Below are 16,156 nucleotides of genomic sequence, written 5' to 3'. Positions count from 1 at the left end.
CTAATTTCAGTTTGAACTTAGGGAAAATAAGAATGTAATATTTTCTCCTCCAAGTTCATGGCCCTCTGAATCCAATCCACAGAACACTTGGAGGTTCATGGACCCCAGGCTGAACACCCTGCTCTCCAGTGTTAAGGCTCCTGAGAAGAGAAGGGCATCACTCCACTCACTGTGGCCCACAGGAGAGTGAAGTGAAGATCCAGCAAATTCAGTGCATCTCGCTTACCAGGGCGGATGTCAGGACAGAGTAGGCGGGAGAGCCCGAGAGGAGTGAAAACACTGGAGGCTATTTGTATTGATGCCAAAATGCACAAACTCTGGACTCCTCGGCATAACTAGTAGAGAATTTCTAGAAAACCATTTTCCATTGTGTTGAATGTTGATTCAGATTCTCCTTGTACAAGGATGGGCCCCTTGGCCTTGGCTCCATGTTCAAGGCACTGCATAGTAACTTCTGGTCTCAGAACATTGAGTGACCCTTTCAACCGCAAAAGGAACTGAGGTCTTAACCTACTCCTGGGGAACAGGGGAGACTCTGACTCAACGTGTATCAATGTCAACCACAACCTAGTAACAAGTCCATTTTGGCCTTTCTTCTTCCCAGGTTGAATTTTTTCCATGATACTCCAGACTTCCGTGTTTTGGCCTGTGGTGGAGATGGGACAGTTGGCTGGATTTTGGATTGCATTGGTAAGCATGGGCTGAGAGGGCCTTTGCTGCTTATTTATAGTAAGCATATTTACAATCGGCAGAAGGCAATAAAAAAGGAAGGGACGTGGAGCCATGTCTGTTCATCCTTGTATCTTCCCCTGGACCAAGACTTGACTAAATATTTGCTTTGGGTGGAAAAAAATAAAATAAAGAAATAAGACAGTGAAATGATTCCCTCCGATACAGAGGTAACAGTTTAGTTTCAGGCCTTCCCTATAAAGCAGATCTGTCATGGCTGGTGTTTGGGCAGTGGCAGGACAGGTCAGATTTGGGTGGTGGGAGGACAGGAGTGGAATTCTGGGCAGATCCTTTGGGGTGGGTAAAGGCAAGAGAACTAAGCATAGATCATAGCCTGGGACAAATCACCTTGAGATGAATAGCCGGAGCCTGAGTCCAGAAAGTGCATCTGCAAAGTGCAGATCAGTGCAAGCAAAGAAGGACCACACTGAGCTGTGTCCTCTACAGTACACTTAGATAACAAGGCCCAGGCTGGAAGGCTGGTAGCCTGAGTTCTACCCAGCTCTACCTGGATCTGTGGGTCCTCGGACACATCAGCCCCAGTAAGTGATGGAAACTGACTGAAATTTTGGGATGGAAGCAGAGTCAAGATCTAACCCTAGAGAACCCAGACAAACACTGCAAAGTGTAATATAGGTACAAGAAAGCGGCTGGGGGGAGCACTGGGGAGGACAGTCATCAAAGTCGGAGACTGGGCCCTGAGCGATGAGCCCTGGGCTTTCCATTCTTCATTCCACAAATGCCGCCTGTGCCCCACGATGGCTCAAGCTCTCCCCAAGGCACTGGAGATACAGCAGGGAATGAAGAGACAAAAATTCCGCTTTTATGGAGCATACCATGTAGAGGAAAGAGACAGGCAATGAACAACTAAATAAGTGAGACATAGTATGTCAGGAGGTGTTTAAAATACAGCAGGGAAGAGGCACAGGGAGCTCAAGGCGGCAATCTAACACCTCACAGAGAAGACAACATTTGTGTGGAGATCTGGAGGAGGGGTGAGCCACATGGATACCTGAGGAAGGGCAGTCCAGGCAGAAGGAACAGCAAAGACGAAGGCCCTGAAGTGGGAGCAGGCCTGGCTGCTGGAGGCAGGTCAGCATGGCCAGAGCAGAGTGGATTCAAGAAAAGCTACAGAGGATGAAGCAGAGGTGATGAGGGACCAGGTGACTAGGACATAGAGGGCATTCTATGGAATAAGGCTTTTATACTGGGAGGGTCCCATGACATTGGATGGTTTTTAGCAAAGGAAGAACATGACAGATTAAGAGAAGAGGGCAGAAGCGGGGAGATCGGTTAGTAGGCCACTGCAGCAGTCTAAGAGAGAGATGTCCAGGGCTTGGACCACAGTAGAAACAGAGGGGTGGTGAGAAGGGGCCAGCTTCTGGATATCTTTAGAAGGTAAAGGCAATACGATTTGCTGACAGACTGGATATGGGAGATGAGAGGAAGAGGGGAGTCAAGGATAAGCCAGGACTAGACCGTGACCAGGGCAGAGAAAGCTGTGCCTCCAGGGGTTGTAAGTAGACCACCTAGCTGGGTGAGAAGGCTGCAGGACTGTACACCTGCCGCCCGCCACTCCCCCGGGCACTTTGGTTGCCATGGACACAGCCCTGCCAAGCAGCCACCCACGCTCTCCTGTCACCTTGGGCTCTGGAGCTGTTTGTGGGAGGAGGGAGGAGTCCTCTGGGAGCCAAGGAAGGAAAAGCTGATCCGCAGAGGGTGGATGGCTGCGGTACTGGACTACTCACACAGCTCCCTCCCCACCATGAAGGAGAAAGTAGGCTTTGGCGGAGAGCTTTATGCAATTCATCCGCAGAGGACACAGGTGATAAAAGCTGCTCAAAACAGAAAGAAGATCACAGAAGGAGGAAGAAACATTAGGTTTTTTTCACAGGTTAGTGACCCAAAGAGAAAAAAAGCAGAAGTAAAAGGGATAACTATGTAAGATACTCATCCGTTCAATCTCATTTAAGCACTTGTTCAGTGCTCTCCAGTGTCCCTCCATGGTCCCCTCTCTGATCTGTTCTCTCCCTATACCCATAGCAATCTTTCCTGCATGTCACTGGGTACGTGGTGTGCGTAAAGCACACCAGTGGCTTCCATTATTCTTAGAATAAAGACAAAACCCTTGAAGTAATCTACAGGGCCCTGGGTGACCCAGCTGCTGCACACCCTTCCAGCCTTATTTCTACCTCCATCCCTCTCCATCTGGACTCAGACCCTTGGGCGTTCCAGTCTCCCTTGTACCTCAGGGCCTTCGCACAAGTTGGCCACCCTGTTTGCAGTGCTGCCCCAGCCTTCACTCAGTCAGCTTCCACTTCAGATCTCAGCTGACATGTGGCTTCCTCAGGGGAGCCTCCCCTGACACACCCACCAGCCTCAGCCACCTTCTTATAGGACAGTGCTCCTCTCTTTTCCAACGTGAATGTGAAATGATGCATTGTCTCCATGGATTCCTCTTTAATATCTGTCTGTCCCACTGGACAGTAAGTAGGCACCATGAGAACCTGAGCCACGGCTTTTTTGCCCACTCTCAGAGCTGAAGCACCTAACACTGCATCTGCATATAGCAGACTTCAGTCGATATGTGTGAAGATGCTGTGAGAACAAGACCCAGCCTCCCTTGGGGAGGTTACAGTACATTCAGGGAACAAACAAGGAAATAATTACAAGAGAGTACAATGAGATCATTTCTGGTGCTAAGGAAATATTCTGACGAGGCACCAGGTCCAGGCTGGGGCAACTAGGGAGGGCCTCCCAAAGGCAGCTTCTGAGCTGAGCCACAGAGAGCTTTGTGCTTTAAGGAAGTGAAAACACTTGAGAATGGTTGACATGTTGTGTGGGAGGCAGGATGTGCAGAAGGGTGAGGCTAGGGAGAAAGGCAGAGCCTGGTTCCTGGGCCTACTGTGGCAGGCTATGGGGCCATGGGGAGCCACACAGCCCCATCCCAGAAGTGAAGGCAGTGAGCCAATTCAAGAGACTGTGGTTCGTGGACTGCCCTTCTTGGTGAAAGCATGGGCGACACACTAGGAGGGTGGAACTGGAGGCGGAGAGAGCCAAGAGGAGGCTGTTGCAGCGATACCAGTGGGAAGGAATCATACCTGCATTCAGGCATCACCATGGGGATAGAAAGAAGAGATTTCCTGGAGATCCGTTAAGGAGACAGCACATAGAATGTGATATGTGAATGGATGTGTGGGGGGAAAGGAAAAACCCAGGGTGGCATACAGGTTTCTAGCCTCAACACCATAAGGACAGCTGACCTGCCAAGGTGGGGACACAGAAGAAGGGGCAGACACAGGAAACAAGAGCCTTCTAGGCAAAGGGAGCAGGCCATGCAAAGGCAGGGAGGCGGTGCTCCAATCACATGTTCTGAGGACAATGAGAGAGGCCATTGCGTTGCTCTGCTCTCTATCTCAAGCCTTCCAGTGGCCATCTCAGTCCTGGGTCTCGCCTGTACTCAGCCATTTCTGACATAGGTCAGACAACCTGGAGGACCTACAAGCTCCAGTTTGCCAGGGCAGCCCTAGCTTGAGCCTCCTCTGCTGATTCCTGCATCTCTCCCAACCCCACAATCACATTGCTCACATCCAGGGGCACCATGAGTGCTGAGGTCTCATGGAAATACCCACCCAACCCCAAAACTGATGGATGCCTGTGCCCCCTTGAGCTCTCCCAGCCTAGACAATGTGCCACGGTAGATCTGAGACCAGATGAAAACATGTACTGTTATGCTTTCTCTGGTGGTTCTATCTGATGTCCTTCACAACTATCAGAAGAGGAATGATTAGGAATCTGTGTCATTGCAATCCTGAGAGGTGTGGAAGTGAGAAACTGGTGTAGGGGCCAAATAACACCTGGAGGTTTTGTTTGTTTAGCTAATGTTAGTTTTAACTTTTAAACTCGAATGGTGAAAAGTTGAAGGTGAGCATCTTCAGCTTGTCCAATGTCCCACTATTCCCTAGTGTCCCAGCCCCACCTGTTTTACTAATCTGTGTACCTGCCTAGCCCCTGAAGAGAGGAGGGGAATGGACTCAGAGCCATAGAGATCTGGGCTTGGATCCTGGCTCTGGAATTACTTTCCCTCTCTCCCATTGAAATATTGACCAGGCCTAGCTCCTGCAATCTGATGAGACTGAGCGTGTTCAGGGTAGAATGGCTGTAGACTACTTTCCCTCTCTCAGTCTCAGTTTCTTCAGCTACTTGAAGGAGGATAATACCTTGCAAGGTTAGGCTGAGGAATAAATGGAGTAAGTGCTGATTATCATTAAGGATTAAAAACATGCAACTTAATGTTTTGGGGTGTATGCTGCCACCCCAAAGGACAGATTTAGGATGAAATTTGAATAAACATGTGCAAGTTGCAGGGATACAGATTTAGCTGAATATAAAACACAAATGGACAGATTTAACTCAATTAGTGGTGGTTAACATGCTGCAGATGGGATAGATGGCTTTAGGAAGTAGTGTGTTTCCCATCGGGGTGGTATTCAAACAAAGAATGCTATGGAGGGGTTCAAGCATCAGATCGGGGATAAAAAGACAACTTACCATTCTATGGTCCCATGGCATATGGTCCTCTGTTCCTCTGTGTGTCTTGCAGATAAGGCCAACTTTGCAAAGCATCCACCAGTGGCTGTCCTGCCTCTTGGAACAGGAAATGACCTTGCCCGCTGTCTCCGCTGGGGAGGAGGTGAGTTTGCATGCTAGTGGTGCTACCCTGGGAACAGGTGTTCCTGTTGACAGAGATGCTCTACAGAGCCAAGCTGAACTTACCCTTTTGTGGATCACATTCCGCAGCATAATACTCAACTCTGTAGTCATGTCAAGCCCGTGACCCTTTCTCTGCCCTCCATCCCATGCTGAATCTAGAAGAAAAGCCCCTCTTCAGGGCTCTGGGAGTTTTTGCTCCCTCACCCCCATGTTTAATATCATCCTGAAACCATCAACTTAGAGCCTGCTTTCCCCAGTAGAAAGCAATCAACTCCAGAGTGAAGACAAAGTCTCATGTGTCCCATCCCCAGAGTCCCATCCGAGAAGATGCTCACTTAGATGTTTTCTGTGTGAAATTCCCTCTCCCACAAATGGCTGATCTTCTGAATAAGGACTAAAACTGAGGACCAAAATGCTCCATCTCCAGTTACTTAGTGTCACTAGAAGCATTCAGATTATCCTAAGCCCCGTGGCCATGGGCCTTCATTTTGAAATTTCCCTAAGAGGAAACACAGAGTGGTGACCAGTTTATAAGGCAAGGGGCAGAGAACTTTGCAAACTGCAGTAGCCCCCATGGAGTTGGGCATGCGCCAGAAAGTGGAGAAGTTCAGCTCAACACATGGAGCAGACAGATCAGGCTGCCAGCCAGGAAAAGGGTGGGAACTCCAGATGGCTGATAATTCAGAGAATGAGTCAAGACCAGGCAGTGCAACGGTCAGTGTTCAATGATCGGCCATGCTTGGTGGGCAGTGTCAGAGCAAGCAGGACCCAGGCCTAGGGGCCATCTTAAAATTCTGCCTGCCACACTGTCCATCTCCTACATGACACAGTCTCCTACATGACATCTGCTGTTCTCCCATGCAGAGACTCCCAGCCATCCAGCCCACCGCTTCTCCAGGGTTTGCTTCAGCTACACAAGCCTGCAACCTTTAGCCAGCACCCACTCCCTGCCCTGCCCCCAGCATCTTAGTATTTTCAATTGTCCTCTCCTTCTCTGTGGTTCAGGGAACATTAGTGTCTCCAGCCCACAGACACAGTGAGGAGTCCCCTAGTCACAGATGCCCTGGGCTTACCTCCCCTGACAACTACCTGTGCATTAGCAAGAACACTGCCTTTCTGCTGTGGTGGCAAATGCAGTGCTGTCCTCCACAGGTTATGAAGGGGGCAGCTTGACAAAAATCCTGAAGGACATTGAGCAGAGCCCCTTGGTGATGCTGGACCGCTGGCATCTGGAAGTCATCCCCAGAGAGGAAGTGGAAAACGGGGACCAGGTCCCATACAGCATCATGAACAACTATTTCTCCATTGGTGTGGTGAGTTGGTCAAGGATCACCTTTCTGCATGGAAAAGAAATGCCCAGGAAGGGTTCCAGCCTTCTGTTATCCCCTCTGGGTCCCTAGTGTCTACCTGTCTTACCTGCCCCGCAGCCCTGACTTGGGTCCAAGCGTTCTGAAACTTGGCCTAAGTGTGGACACCCTGATTGTACCCCACTTTATTCCCCGTCTCTTGTTTAGGGAGGAATTCTTTCCTCTGTCATTTTAACTAACACAGGAAAAGACTGAAAATTTTTCAAAAGACATATTTACTCCTGTAATTTGTAGCAGTCATAGAAAAGCAACACCAAGAAATAACCAGGGGAAAAGGTTGGTAGGAAACTCTCACATGAGCTTCAGGAACTGGGAATTCTGATCCTCAAAGGAGGACCTTGTGGTCCCAAGCTGCCTTGGCTGGCTTAGCACTCAGATATCCTTCTCTCCTATTCTCTCTTCTCTCAACCCATTCCACTCCCTCCATGTGCTTCATAAACCTCTAGGGGCGTCTCCTCCCAACTGACCCCTTAGGCTGAAAGTTACGAGCCTCCTTGATGCTCCCACAGCCCTTATGCTCACCCCATTCATGCACACTCTGCATTAGATTGAAGGAATTGGTTTAATGTACTTACATGGTACCCCCTACCCCCATGCACACACATACACTCCCACAATGCAAAGACAGCACTCTGTTCCTTTTTCATCCACTAGCCCCAGCACATCTAGTGTAGCTCAGCTTCTGGTCCAAAGAGGATTGGGGTGGGCACTGCTTCCCAGGCTGCTGTGAACAGGATGGGAACGGGAGGGGAGAGATCAATCATTTCTATAAATGAAGCTGGGGGTTGGGAAGGGGTGGGGGTGCAACAAAGAAATTTACTTTCTCCAAGAATGACAGAATTGGCCAGGTGCGGTGGCTCACACCTGCAATCCCAACACTTTGGGAGGCTGAGGCGGGCAGATCACCTGAGGCCAGGAGTTCAAGACCAGCCTGGCCAACATGGTGAAACCCTATCTCTACTAAACATACAAAAATTAGCTAAGTGTGGTGGTGGGTGCCTGTAATCCCAGCTACTCGGGAGGCTGAGGCAGAACTGCTTGAACCTGGAAGATGGAGGTTGCAGTGAGCTGAGATCATACCATTGAACTCCAGCCTGGGTGACAGAGCGAGACTCTGTCTCAAAAAAAAAAAAAAAAAAAAAAGACAGAATTATTGAACTATTTATTCCTTTTTTCAACAAATATTTATCAAATTTTTTCCCTAAACTTTTATTTTAAGTTCAGGGATACATGTGCAGGATGTGCAGGTCTGTTATGTGGGTAAACGTGTGCCATGGTGGTTTGTTGCACAGATCATCCCATCACCTAGGTACTAAGCCCAGCATCTACTAGCTGTTCTCCCTGATGCTCGCCCTCCCGCCACATCCCCACAGGCCCCAGTGTGTGTTGTTTTCCCCCTTGTGTCCGTGTGTTCTCATCGTTCAGCTCCCACTTATAAGTAAGAACAGACACTAGCATTTATTGAGTACCTGTGTGCTCTCTGCAGTGCTAGGCTGTACATAGTCCAGTCCTCACAGTAGTCCTGCAGGTATCATTATCCCGCTCATCTCACTCTACAGATGAGGCTTCAGGACCCTTGACTCGCATGGCAGTGCCTTGCTCTGGAGCCAGGTTCTCTCTGCTCTCTTCCCCTGTCTTTGGAGTTGTGCTGCCTAGTTTCACATGCGTATGAAACAGACCAATTCTCTGCCCCAGACTCTGTGATACCTGCACTCCTCAACCTTGCTCAGCTGTGTTTCTTTTGACATTTTGGTATTTTAATTTTTTTAAAAAAAGGAAAAAGAAGGAGAAATGATAGGTGGCTTGAGGGGATAGCAAGTTTAAGTGAAAGGTTGTTTTGTTTTGTTTTGTTTTGTTTTTGAGACAAAAGTCTCACTCTGTCACCCAGGCTGGAGTGCAATGGCACGATCTCAGCTCACTGCAACCTCTGCCTCTAGGGTTCAAGCAATTCTACTGCCTCAGGAGTTGGGGATACAAGCATGCACCACCACACTCAGCTAATTTTTGTATTTTTAGTAGAGACGGGTTTTCACCATATTGGCCAGGCTGGTCTCAAACTCCTGACCTCAAACGATCCACCTGCCTCAGCCTCCCAAAGTGCTGGGATTACAAGCATGAGCCACCGTGCCCAACCTAGGTTTTACTTTTTTAATAAGAAGGCTAAATAGAGAACCATGGGAGAAGAAAGGATTAAAAATAATAATACCTTATATTTACAGAAGGATTTAAAATTTACCATATTCACAGATATATTCTGAAGGGGGTTATTATCTCTATTTTATGAGTTAAGAAAACAGAGACTCAGATTAAGGGATTTGCCTTCATTTTCTGACTCCTAATCCAGTGCTCTTTTTCTGTTACTAAAGCAGAAGAGGGAAGCATTGCTGAGCCCATGATGAGGTTCTGAGAGGGTGGAGGTGGTGGACTGGGAGCAAGTGCCCCAATCTGATTCATCCCACTGGATCCCCGGCCTCAGCTGAGGGGAAGCTTTCCCTAGACCTCTTCCAGGTGCCCCTCCAGTGACCCATGCAGATGCCCTCCCTCCTCTTGCTGCTCAAAGGCCCCTCTCCTTTTTGGACCGGCTGCTGAGGCTCCACTTCCCCCAGCAGGAACATATGCAGCCTTCAGCTCCTGCAAATTAGATGTGACTGACAGGTCTGGGGTTTTGGAGCGTGGGTTTCCCATCATTACAGTTTTAAAAACCTCATGTCTTTTTCCTGTAGTAACCAGAACACAACTTGCTAACATTTATTGAGTACCTACTGCACACCAGACATAGTTTCCCTGCCAGTGGATGCAGGCATTATCCATTTGTGTTTTGTAAGAAGGAACCATAGCTTAGAGAGGTACAGAAACAAGTTCAGGCTGGTGAGTGGCAGAGCTTGGAATCATAATAGTTGAGCTCTAAAGCCAACTGAGCTGTGGACCACTGAGCTTTGTGCCTCTTTGAAGCCCCCTCCATCTTCATGTTGCCAAATGTAACATGGTTTGAGAGAGGGGAATCTCAAAATTTAGTTGTGGTGGCTCACCACCACCTCTTATCAGAAATGTAAATTCCACCCCCGCAACAGATGCTGATTCGTATTCCAACTCAGTAGGTCTGGGTGAGGTCCGGCAACTGGCATTTTTAACAAGCCCCTGAGATCATTCTGAATCAGATGGTCCTGACCAAGTTCTCAGGGAGCGAAGACAACCTACTAGAGCAGAGAATGGTCAAAGGAAGTGGCTCTTCACTGGCACGGAAGCCGAAACTGAAATAAATGGAAAGGGAAGCAGGGAAGGAGGGGAGAACTAGCCCCTCTAAGCAATGGGCTGGAAGCCAGAGCTGAGGAGCAAGACTGGCAGAGCTGCCTGGGAACTTCTAGACAGCAGGTTACAGCGCAGCTGCCTGCAGAAGCTTCAGCCCCACCTCTTCCCTTTATAACACACCCTGCTCTGGCTGACAAAAACATGGTTCCCGACACCTCACTGTCTCAACACAGTGCCCTGTAATAAGATGGTCATCCTTAGTATCTGCTGACCAAATGGATTAACACATGAAGAGGAATGGACAGCCTTCCCTCAACTAAATAGCCAAGCCCTAAACCCAAGAGCCAAGACTATTCAGTAATCATGGTTTTAATTTATTCTAGCAAAAAAGTAGGAAAAAATGAAGGAAAGAAGGAAGGAAGGAAGGAAGGAAGGAAGGAAGGAAGGAAGGAAGGAAGGAAGGAAAGAAGGGAGGTAAGAAGGGAGGTAAGAAGGGAGGTAAGAAGGAAGGAAGGCCTGCTGGCTGGCTAATTAATTGTCCCCAAGGAAATGCATATAAACAGATTCTCCATCACTCTCAGTGGTCAAGATAATTTACGAGACGGGCGGATCACGAGGTCAGGAGATCGAGACCATCCTGGCTAATATGGTGAAACGCCGTCTCTACTAAAAATAAAAAAAAAAACTAGCCGGGCGAGGTGGTGGGCGCCTGTAGTCCCAGCTACTCGGGAGGCTGAGGCAGGAGAATGGCGTAAACCCGGGAGGCGGAGCTTGCAGTGAGCTGAGATCCGGCCACTGCACTCCAGCCTGGGCGACAAAGCGAGACTCCATCTCAAAAAAAAAAAAAAAAAAAAAGATAATTTACCTACCCTGGGCTGACTTATAATAACCCAATCTATTCATCTTTCCAATTATGAACAACTTCACAATATCTTTCTCTTGATTTTTTTCATACACCTTTAGCTTATCCATGTTTAATATTATATTGCAGAAGAATGAGAAACCAGGGCTGTTCTCATCTCATTGGTGTGCCCTTGGCTTTCTCTCAATAAAATGTTTGCAGGGTTTGTATGCTCGCTCTTTAAAAGTTGAAAAGAGAAATTCTTGAGAAAACAAGTAACCAACACGCAACCCTAACAGAGTCTGGGGCTGACATTTGCAGAAGGTCTTGCTCCCTATTTGACTTCCCAAACTTTGTAAGAGAAGTAGGTGTGTAAACCAAGGAAGTTTTACTTCCTTATGATGATCAAATAGAGGTGGACTCCATTGGCAAAGAGAGCCTTGCAAGGTCTTTGCCTCTTTTGAAGGACTTAGAATATCTTATGATATCAAATGTCTGTTGCTTTGTATTTATAAAGATGATGACAATGACCCCTGACACAGTGCCCCTGGGTGCTGTGGATAGAATTTTCTCTGATGAGTTTACTGGGACCCGTTGACGCCAATAGAACCCACTTAATAGATAAGGCAATAAATAAGGCAGGGTCTCCTGGCCTCTCCAAGGAGTGACTGTGCTCTCATTGCTTCGAGAGCCCCATCCACACATCAGATTCTCAACAGTGAGAAGCTAAGATAGTTCGCCTTATCAGTCCTTCTAACCGACAATATCTACTGGCAGGAGATTTTAAACACAGTCATTCAGGATGCCACTTCCTCTGACTTCTCTGGCCTGCTCCTCCCTGTTCTTTATTTTTGGATTAGCAGAAAATGTCAGGATGGCCAGGTATCAGTGACAGGAAGTTTGAGACTACAGAATAATTCCCAAGGTATGTGTAACTCTGAACTCCTCACAAGCTCTGCTTTCATGAGCCTTAACAGGACGGGTGAACAGCTAATCCCTTGATTCAGTGAAATCTATTTCTGATGCTAGGGGAGCCCTAGGAGAGGGGCCAAGGAGAGGCCACAGTGGTCGCACTGACCCACACACCATTTTCCACTTTGCAGATCATTCCTAGCTATCACTAGACAAGCTTCTCACCATGATAAGCATCCTACACATAGGGAATTTCTCAACAAGACATAATTTTTCCTGGAGATTCATGGATTCTGCTGGCACCAAGTTCTTATTTGTCACCTGTGAGAGCCATGAAGATACTAATACAGTGGGACTCCCCAGAGGGACACGGACAAGGGTCTACACCCTTTTCCATTCCCCAATCTCCCATAATTTTCAGACCAACCCAAATTCAAATAATCTGTCTTATGGTCTCCTTTCCATCTTTTTATCTCCATAAATTGCCAAAGTGACTTAGACCTGCGTTATCCAATATAACAGCCATCAGCCACATGTGGTATGACGTGCTTGAAATGGGGCTTGTCTTAATTAAGATGTCAAGTGAGCTGTAAGTATAAAATACACAATACATTTCAAAAATGTGATATAAAAAATTTAATGTCTCAATAATGTTTCTATTAATTCCATGTGATAATATTCAGGGCTTATTGGGTTAATGAAAATATACTGTTAAAATTAATTTCAGGCCGGGCATGGTGACTCACACCTGTAAACCCAGCACTTTGGGAAGCTGAGGCGGGTGGATCACCTGAGGTCAGGAGTTTGAGACCAGCCTTGCCAATGTGGTGAAACCCCGTCTGTACTAAAAGTACGAAAATTAGCCGGGCATGGTGGCGGGCGCCAGTAATCCCAGCTACTCGGGAGGCTGAGGCAGGAGAATCACTTGAACCCAGGAGGCAGAGCGTGCAGTGAGCTGAGATCATGCCACTGCACTCCAGCCTGGGCAGTGGAGTGAGACTCCATCTCAAAAAAATAAAAAATTTTAAAAAATTTTTTAAATTAACTTCATCTTTTGTTTTTAACTTTTTTATGTGGCTACTAGAAAATGTTAAGTTACATTTACATATGTAGCTTACTCTATATTTCTATTGGATAGCACTGGCCTAGACATTCCAATATCTCAGAGTCCAAATGACTGCTGCATGTACTTGGAAGGGGCCCAGATTTCTTTGTCCACCCATGTGCTTGGAGTTGTAGTTCAGGAAAGAGGCCCTATGTCCATACCTTCCACCGTCTCCTCTTCACTCCACACCTGAAAGAAAGACCTCAGATAGCAAGGCTGTGAGAAATGCTATCATCACCTCCGTGGATTTGTAATTCCCATCTCCCGCCTTCAGAACAGAAGTCTTGCTTTGCCTTAATTATCATCAAGAAAGGGTTTATACCTTAGTAACCAAGAAAGGGTTTGAACCATCGTAGCCCTGGTTTCCCAAATTTAAATGAAGTCACTACTGATTGTAAATAGGCTCAGGTCATTGCCTGACATAGAAGCTCCGGAGAGTGAAAGTGAATCTCGACTCTCTTTTTAATCCCCAGGTAGAGAAACGTGTTCAGAGTCTTTACCGTCATAGCCTTTTTAAGACTTAGAAAAGGCGCTGCTCTACTCTCCCTTGCTACTTTGTGTATTTGCCAAGGGATTACATTGTCAAATTAGGGACCACGTGCTTCACTAATAATGTTTTAAAGGCTGGTCTTTGTGAAAAGCAGCTTTGCAAAACCTAGTTATGGAAAAACTAAGGACAGCCAGAACTCTACGGAAGGAGGGGGTCTGTACATGTATCCCAGAGAATAAAAGAGCTGGGAGTCAGTCAGCAGTATTGGGGGTTGGGGATAGTGAAGTACAAATTGTGCCAGGCAACATGTGATTGCTTTTTTCTTCCCTCCCCTCCATTTTTTTCCTGACAGAAGAAAATTAGTGCTTCAAAGGAATAGAAGTAGATGGAATATTTTCATGAATTTTAGAGAAGTATTTGACAAATGTCATATGAATCTTATTGAGGGTGTTCACTGAAATTTGCTGAGAGAGTGGGAGGTGGGCACAGTCTGGGAGCATGAAATGCTGTTGCCCAGGGAAGCAGTGCAGGATGGACAGGCCTTGGAGACAGAGGCCTCCCTGGGGTCCGCACATCTCACCTGTGCACCCATGGGGATGCCTCTCCAAGACCTTAAACTCTTAATATATCTTAAACTAAAAAATAAATCAGCCAGGCACGGTGGCTCACGCCTGTAATCTCAGCAGTTTGAGGGGCTAAGGTGGGCGGATCACCTGAAGCCACGAGTTTGCGACCAGCCTGGCCAACACGGTGAAACACTGTCTCTACTAAAAATACAAAAAAAATTAGCCAGACATGGTGACAGGCGCCTGTAATCCCAGCTACTCAGGAGGCTGAGGCGGAAGAATCTCTTGAACCCGAGAGGCGAAGTTTGCAGTGAGCCAAGATTGTGCCACTGAACTCCAGCTTGGGTGACAGAGTGAGACTCTATCTCAAAAAAAAAAAAAGCTAAAGTTTAAATTTTAAACTCTCAAAACATCATTTTAGCAGAGAATGTTTGCCAATCACAAAATAAGCCCATCTTTCTCCTCTTGCCCTGCCACCTTTCAGATGTGGGCTGGTGGACTCCTGTGCCTGGTGCACCTCACCACACAGAGTTCATGCTCGAAAAGCTTCTTCATAGAACTATACCTCCTCTTGATGCTTAAAAACACACACAGAGGCTGGGTGCAGTGGCTCACATTTATAGTCCCAGTACTTTGGGAGGCTGAGGCAGGGAAGATCACCTGAGGTTCGAGACCAGCCTGGCCAACATGGCGAAGCCCTGCCTCTACTAAAAATACAAAACTTAGCTAGGTGTGGTGGTGGGCACCTGCAATCCCAGCTACTCGGGAGGCTGAGCCAGAAGAATTGCTTGAACCTGGGAGGCAGAGGTTGCAGTGAGACGAGATCACGCCACTCACTCCAGCCTGGGTGACAAGAGTGAAACTCTATCTCAAAAAAAAAAAATTAAAAATTAAAAAATTTTAAAATTTTTAAAAAACCACACACGCAGAAATTTTCATATAAGAAACAGAATTAATATGCATTTGATGAAAATTCACTGCATGGAATTTCTGGTGTCTTGTAGCCATGTATTCCAGTAAATGGATTTCTATATTTTTCGTTGCAAAACAAATCTAGTCAGCTCCCTGATTTCTGTGTCACCCCCCATCTCCAGTCCAATTAGCCTGTTTATTTCTGAAACCCAGCACCTGCACCCGAAGTGCCAGCATGGGGCGTGAGCAGTGAAGGGGTGTTACACATTCTTCTGCTGGGAAATGAGACCAGTGTCAAGGGTGGAAGATCGAGTTTGAGGAGGAAAGACGAGTTCCGTTTCAGGTTTGAGGCTTAGGGTTGGCTCTAGAGATTGAGACTTTGAAGCTATCACCATTCAGATGCTGATAACAGCTGCGAGAACTCACGAGATGGCCACAGTGTGGAGTGGGGGCCACAGGTAGAACCCAGGGTTAGGAAGTTGTGGTCAGAGGATGGAGAGCCCAGGAGCACAGTGTCATGACAGCCTCCTAACTGTGAGTGCTGGAGTGCAGGGGGCCGCTAGTGTGGCAAAGGGATGTGCTCATAGGAGGGCAGTGTCCACACGGTGTAGTAATGACTCTTACTGGTCTTAGAGAGAGTCCTTCGAGTGAAGTGATCAAGAAGCAGAAGCCAGAGTTTAGTTTTCTTTTATTATCTATTAAGCATGTTATCCAATGCCACTAATTATTTCTATTGGTGTGGATGGTTAGGACTTAATATCTAATAGCATCTACCAATGTCAGGTTTCTAGTGTTGACAATATTCTATAGTTATATAAAATGTTATTATTGAGGGAAGCTGAGTGAAAGGGACCTAGGAACTCCATGCTAATTTTGGAACTTACTGTGAGTCAAAATATTCCAAAGTAAAAACTATTTTAAAAAGAATTATCATGGAAAGTCATTTCCAGAGACTCATGCTCAGCCCCAGACACAGGGTCCTGTGCTCACAGACTCTCAGTCTCCCCAAAGAGCAAAGGCTTTCCCCTCCACTCACCCCTGAACTATCTGTTCTCGGCGGGCCTGGGCTAGAGTGAAATAGCAAGGACTCCAGAGTCTACTGGCACAGGCTGTAAGAGTATTGATGATGCTAGCTCATCCCCTTGGAGGCAGTGTTGAGCCTCTATTGGTGCCGCGGATGTGACCTGGAGCCCCACCATGCAATAGAGTCCCAGGGTTGGCATGACTCAGCGAGGGCATGTGTGTGTCCCTTCCCTCCACACTGCACTGTCA

The 16,156-nt window shown here is 47.2% G+C and overlaps 1 protein-coding gene across 19 annotated transcripts in view; it reads left to right on the top strand.

The window, feature by feature from the left end:
- The window catches only part of DGKG (diacylglycerol kinase gamma), a 211,807-nt gene that overhangs the window by 102,850 nt on the left and 92,801 nt on the right, over positions 1–16,156 (top strand). For all 19 annotated transcript variants that reach the window (XR_013413764.1, XR_013413761.1, XR_013413759.1 and 16 more), the window contains 3 exons: positions 605–690; positions 5,333–5,422; positions 6,595–6,755. Coding sequence is in view for 13 of the 19 variants with exons in the window: in XM_028843920.2 (XP_028699753.2) it covers positions 605–690; positions 5,333–5,422; positions 6,595–6,755 (337 nt within the window). In the remaining 6 variants the exon portion in view is untranslated. The remainder of the gene's footprint in view (positions 1–604; positions 691–5,332; positions 5,423–6,594; positions 6,756–16,156) is intronic.

The sequence above is a fragment of the Macaca mulatta genome, chromosome 2 (genome assembly GCF_049350105.2).
Source record: "Macaca mulatta isolate MMU2019108-1 chromosome 2, T2T-MMU8v2.0, whole genome shotgun sequence".
NCBI lineage: Eukaryota > Metazoa > Chordata > Mammalia > Primates > Cercopithecidae > Macaca > Macaca mulatta.
The sequence above is the reverse complement of the archived record's forward strand: the minus strand, read 5'-3'. Positions and strand labels throughout refer to the sequence as shown.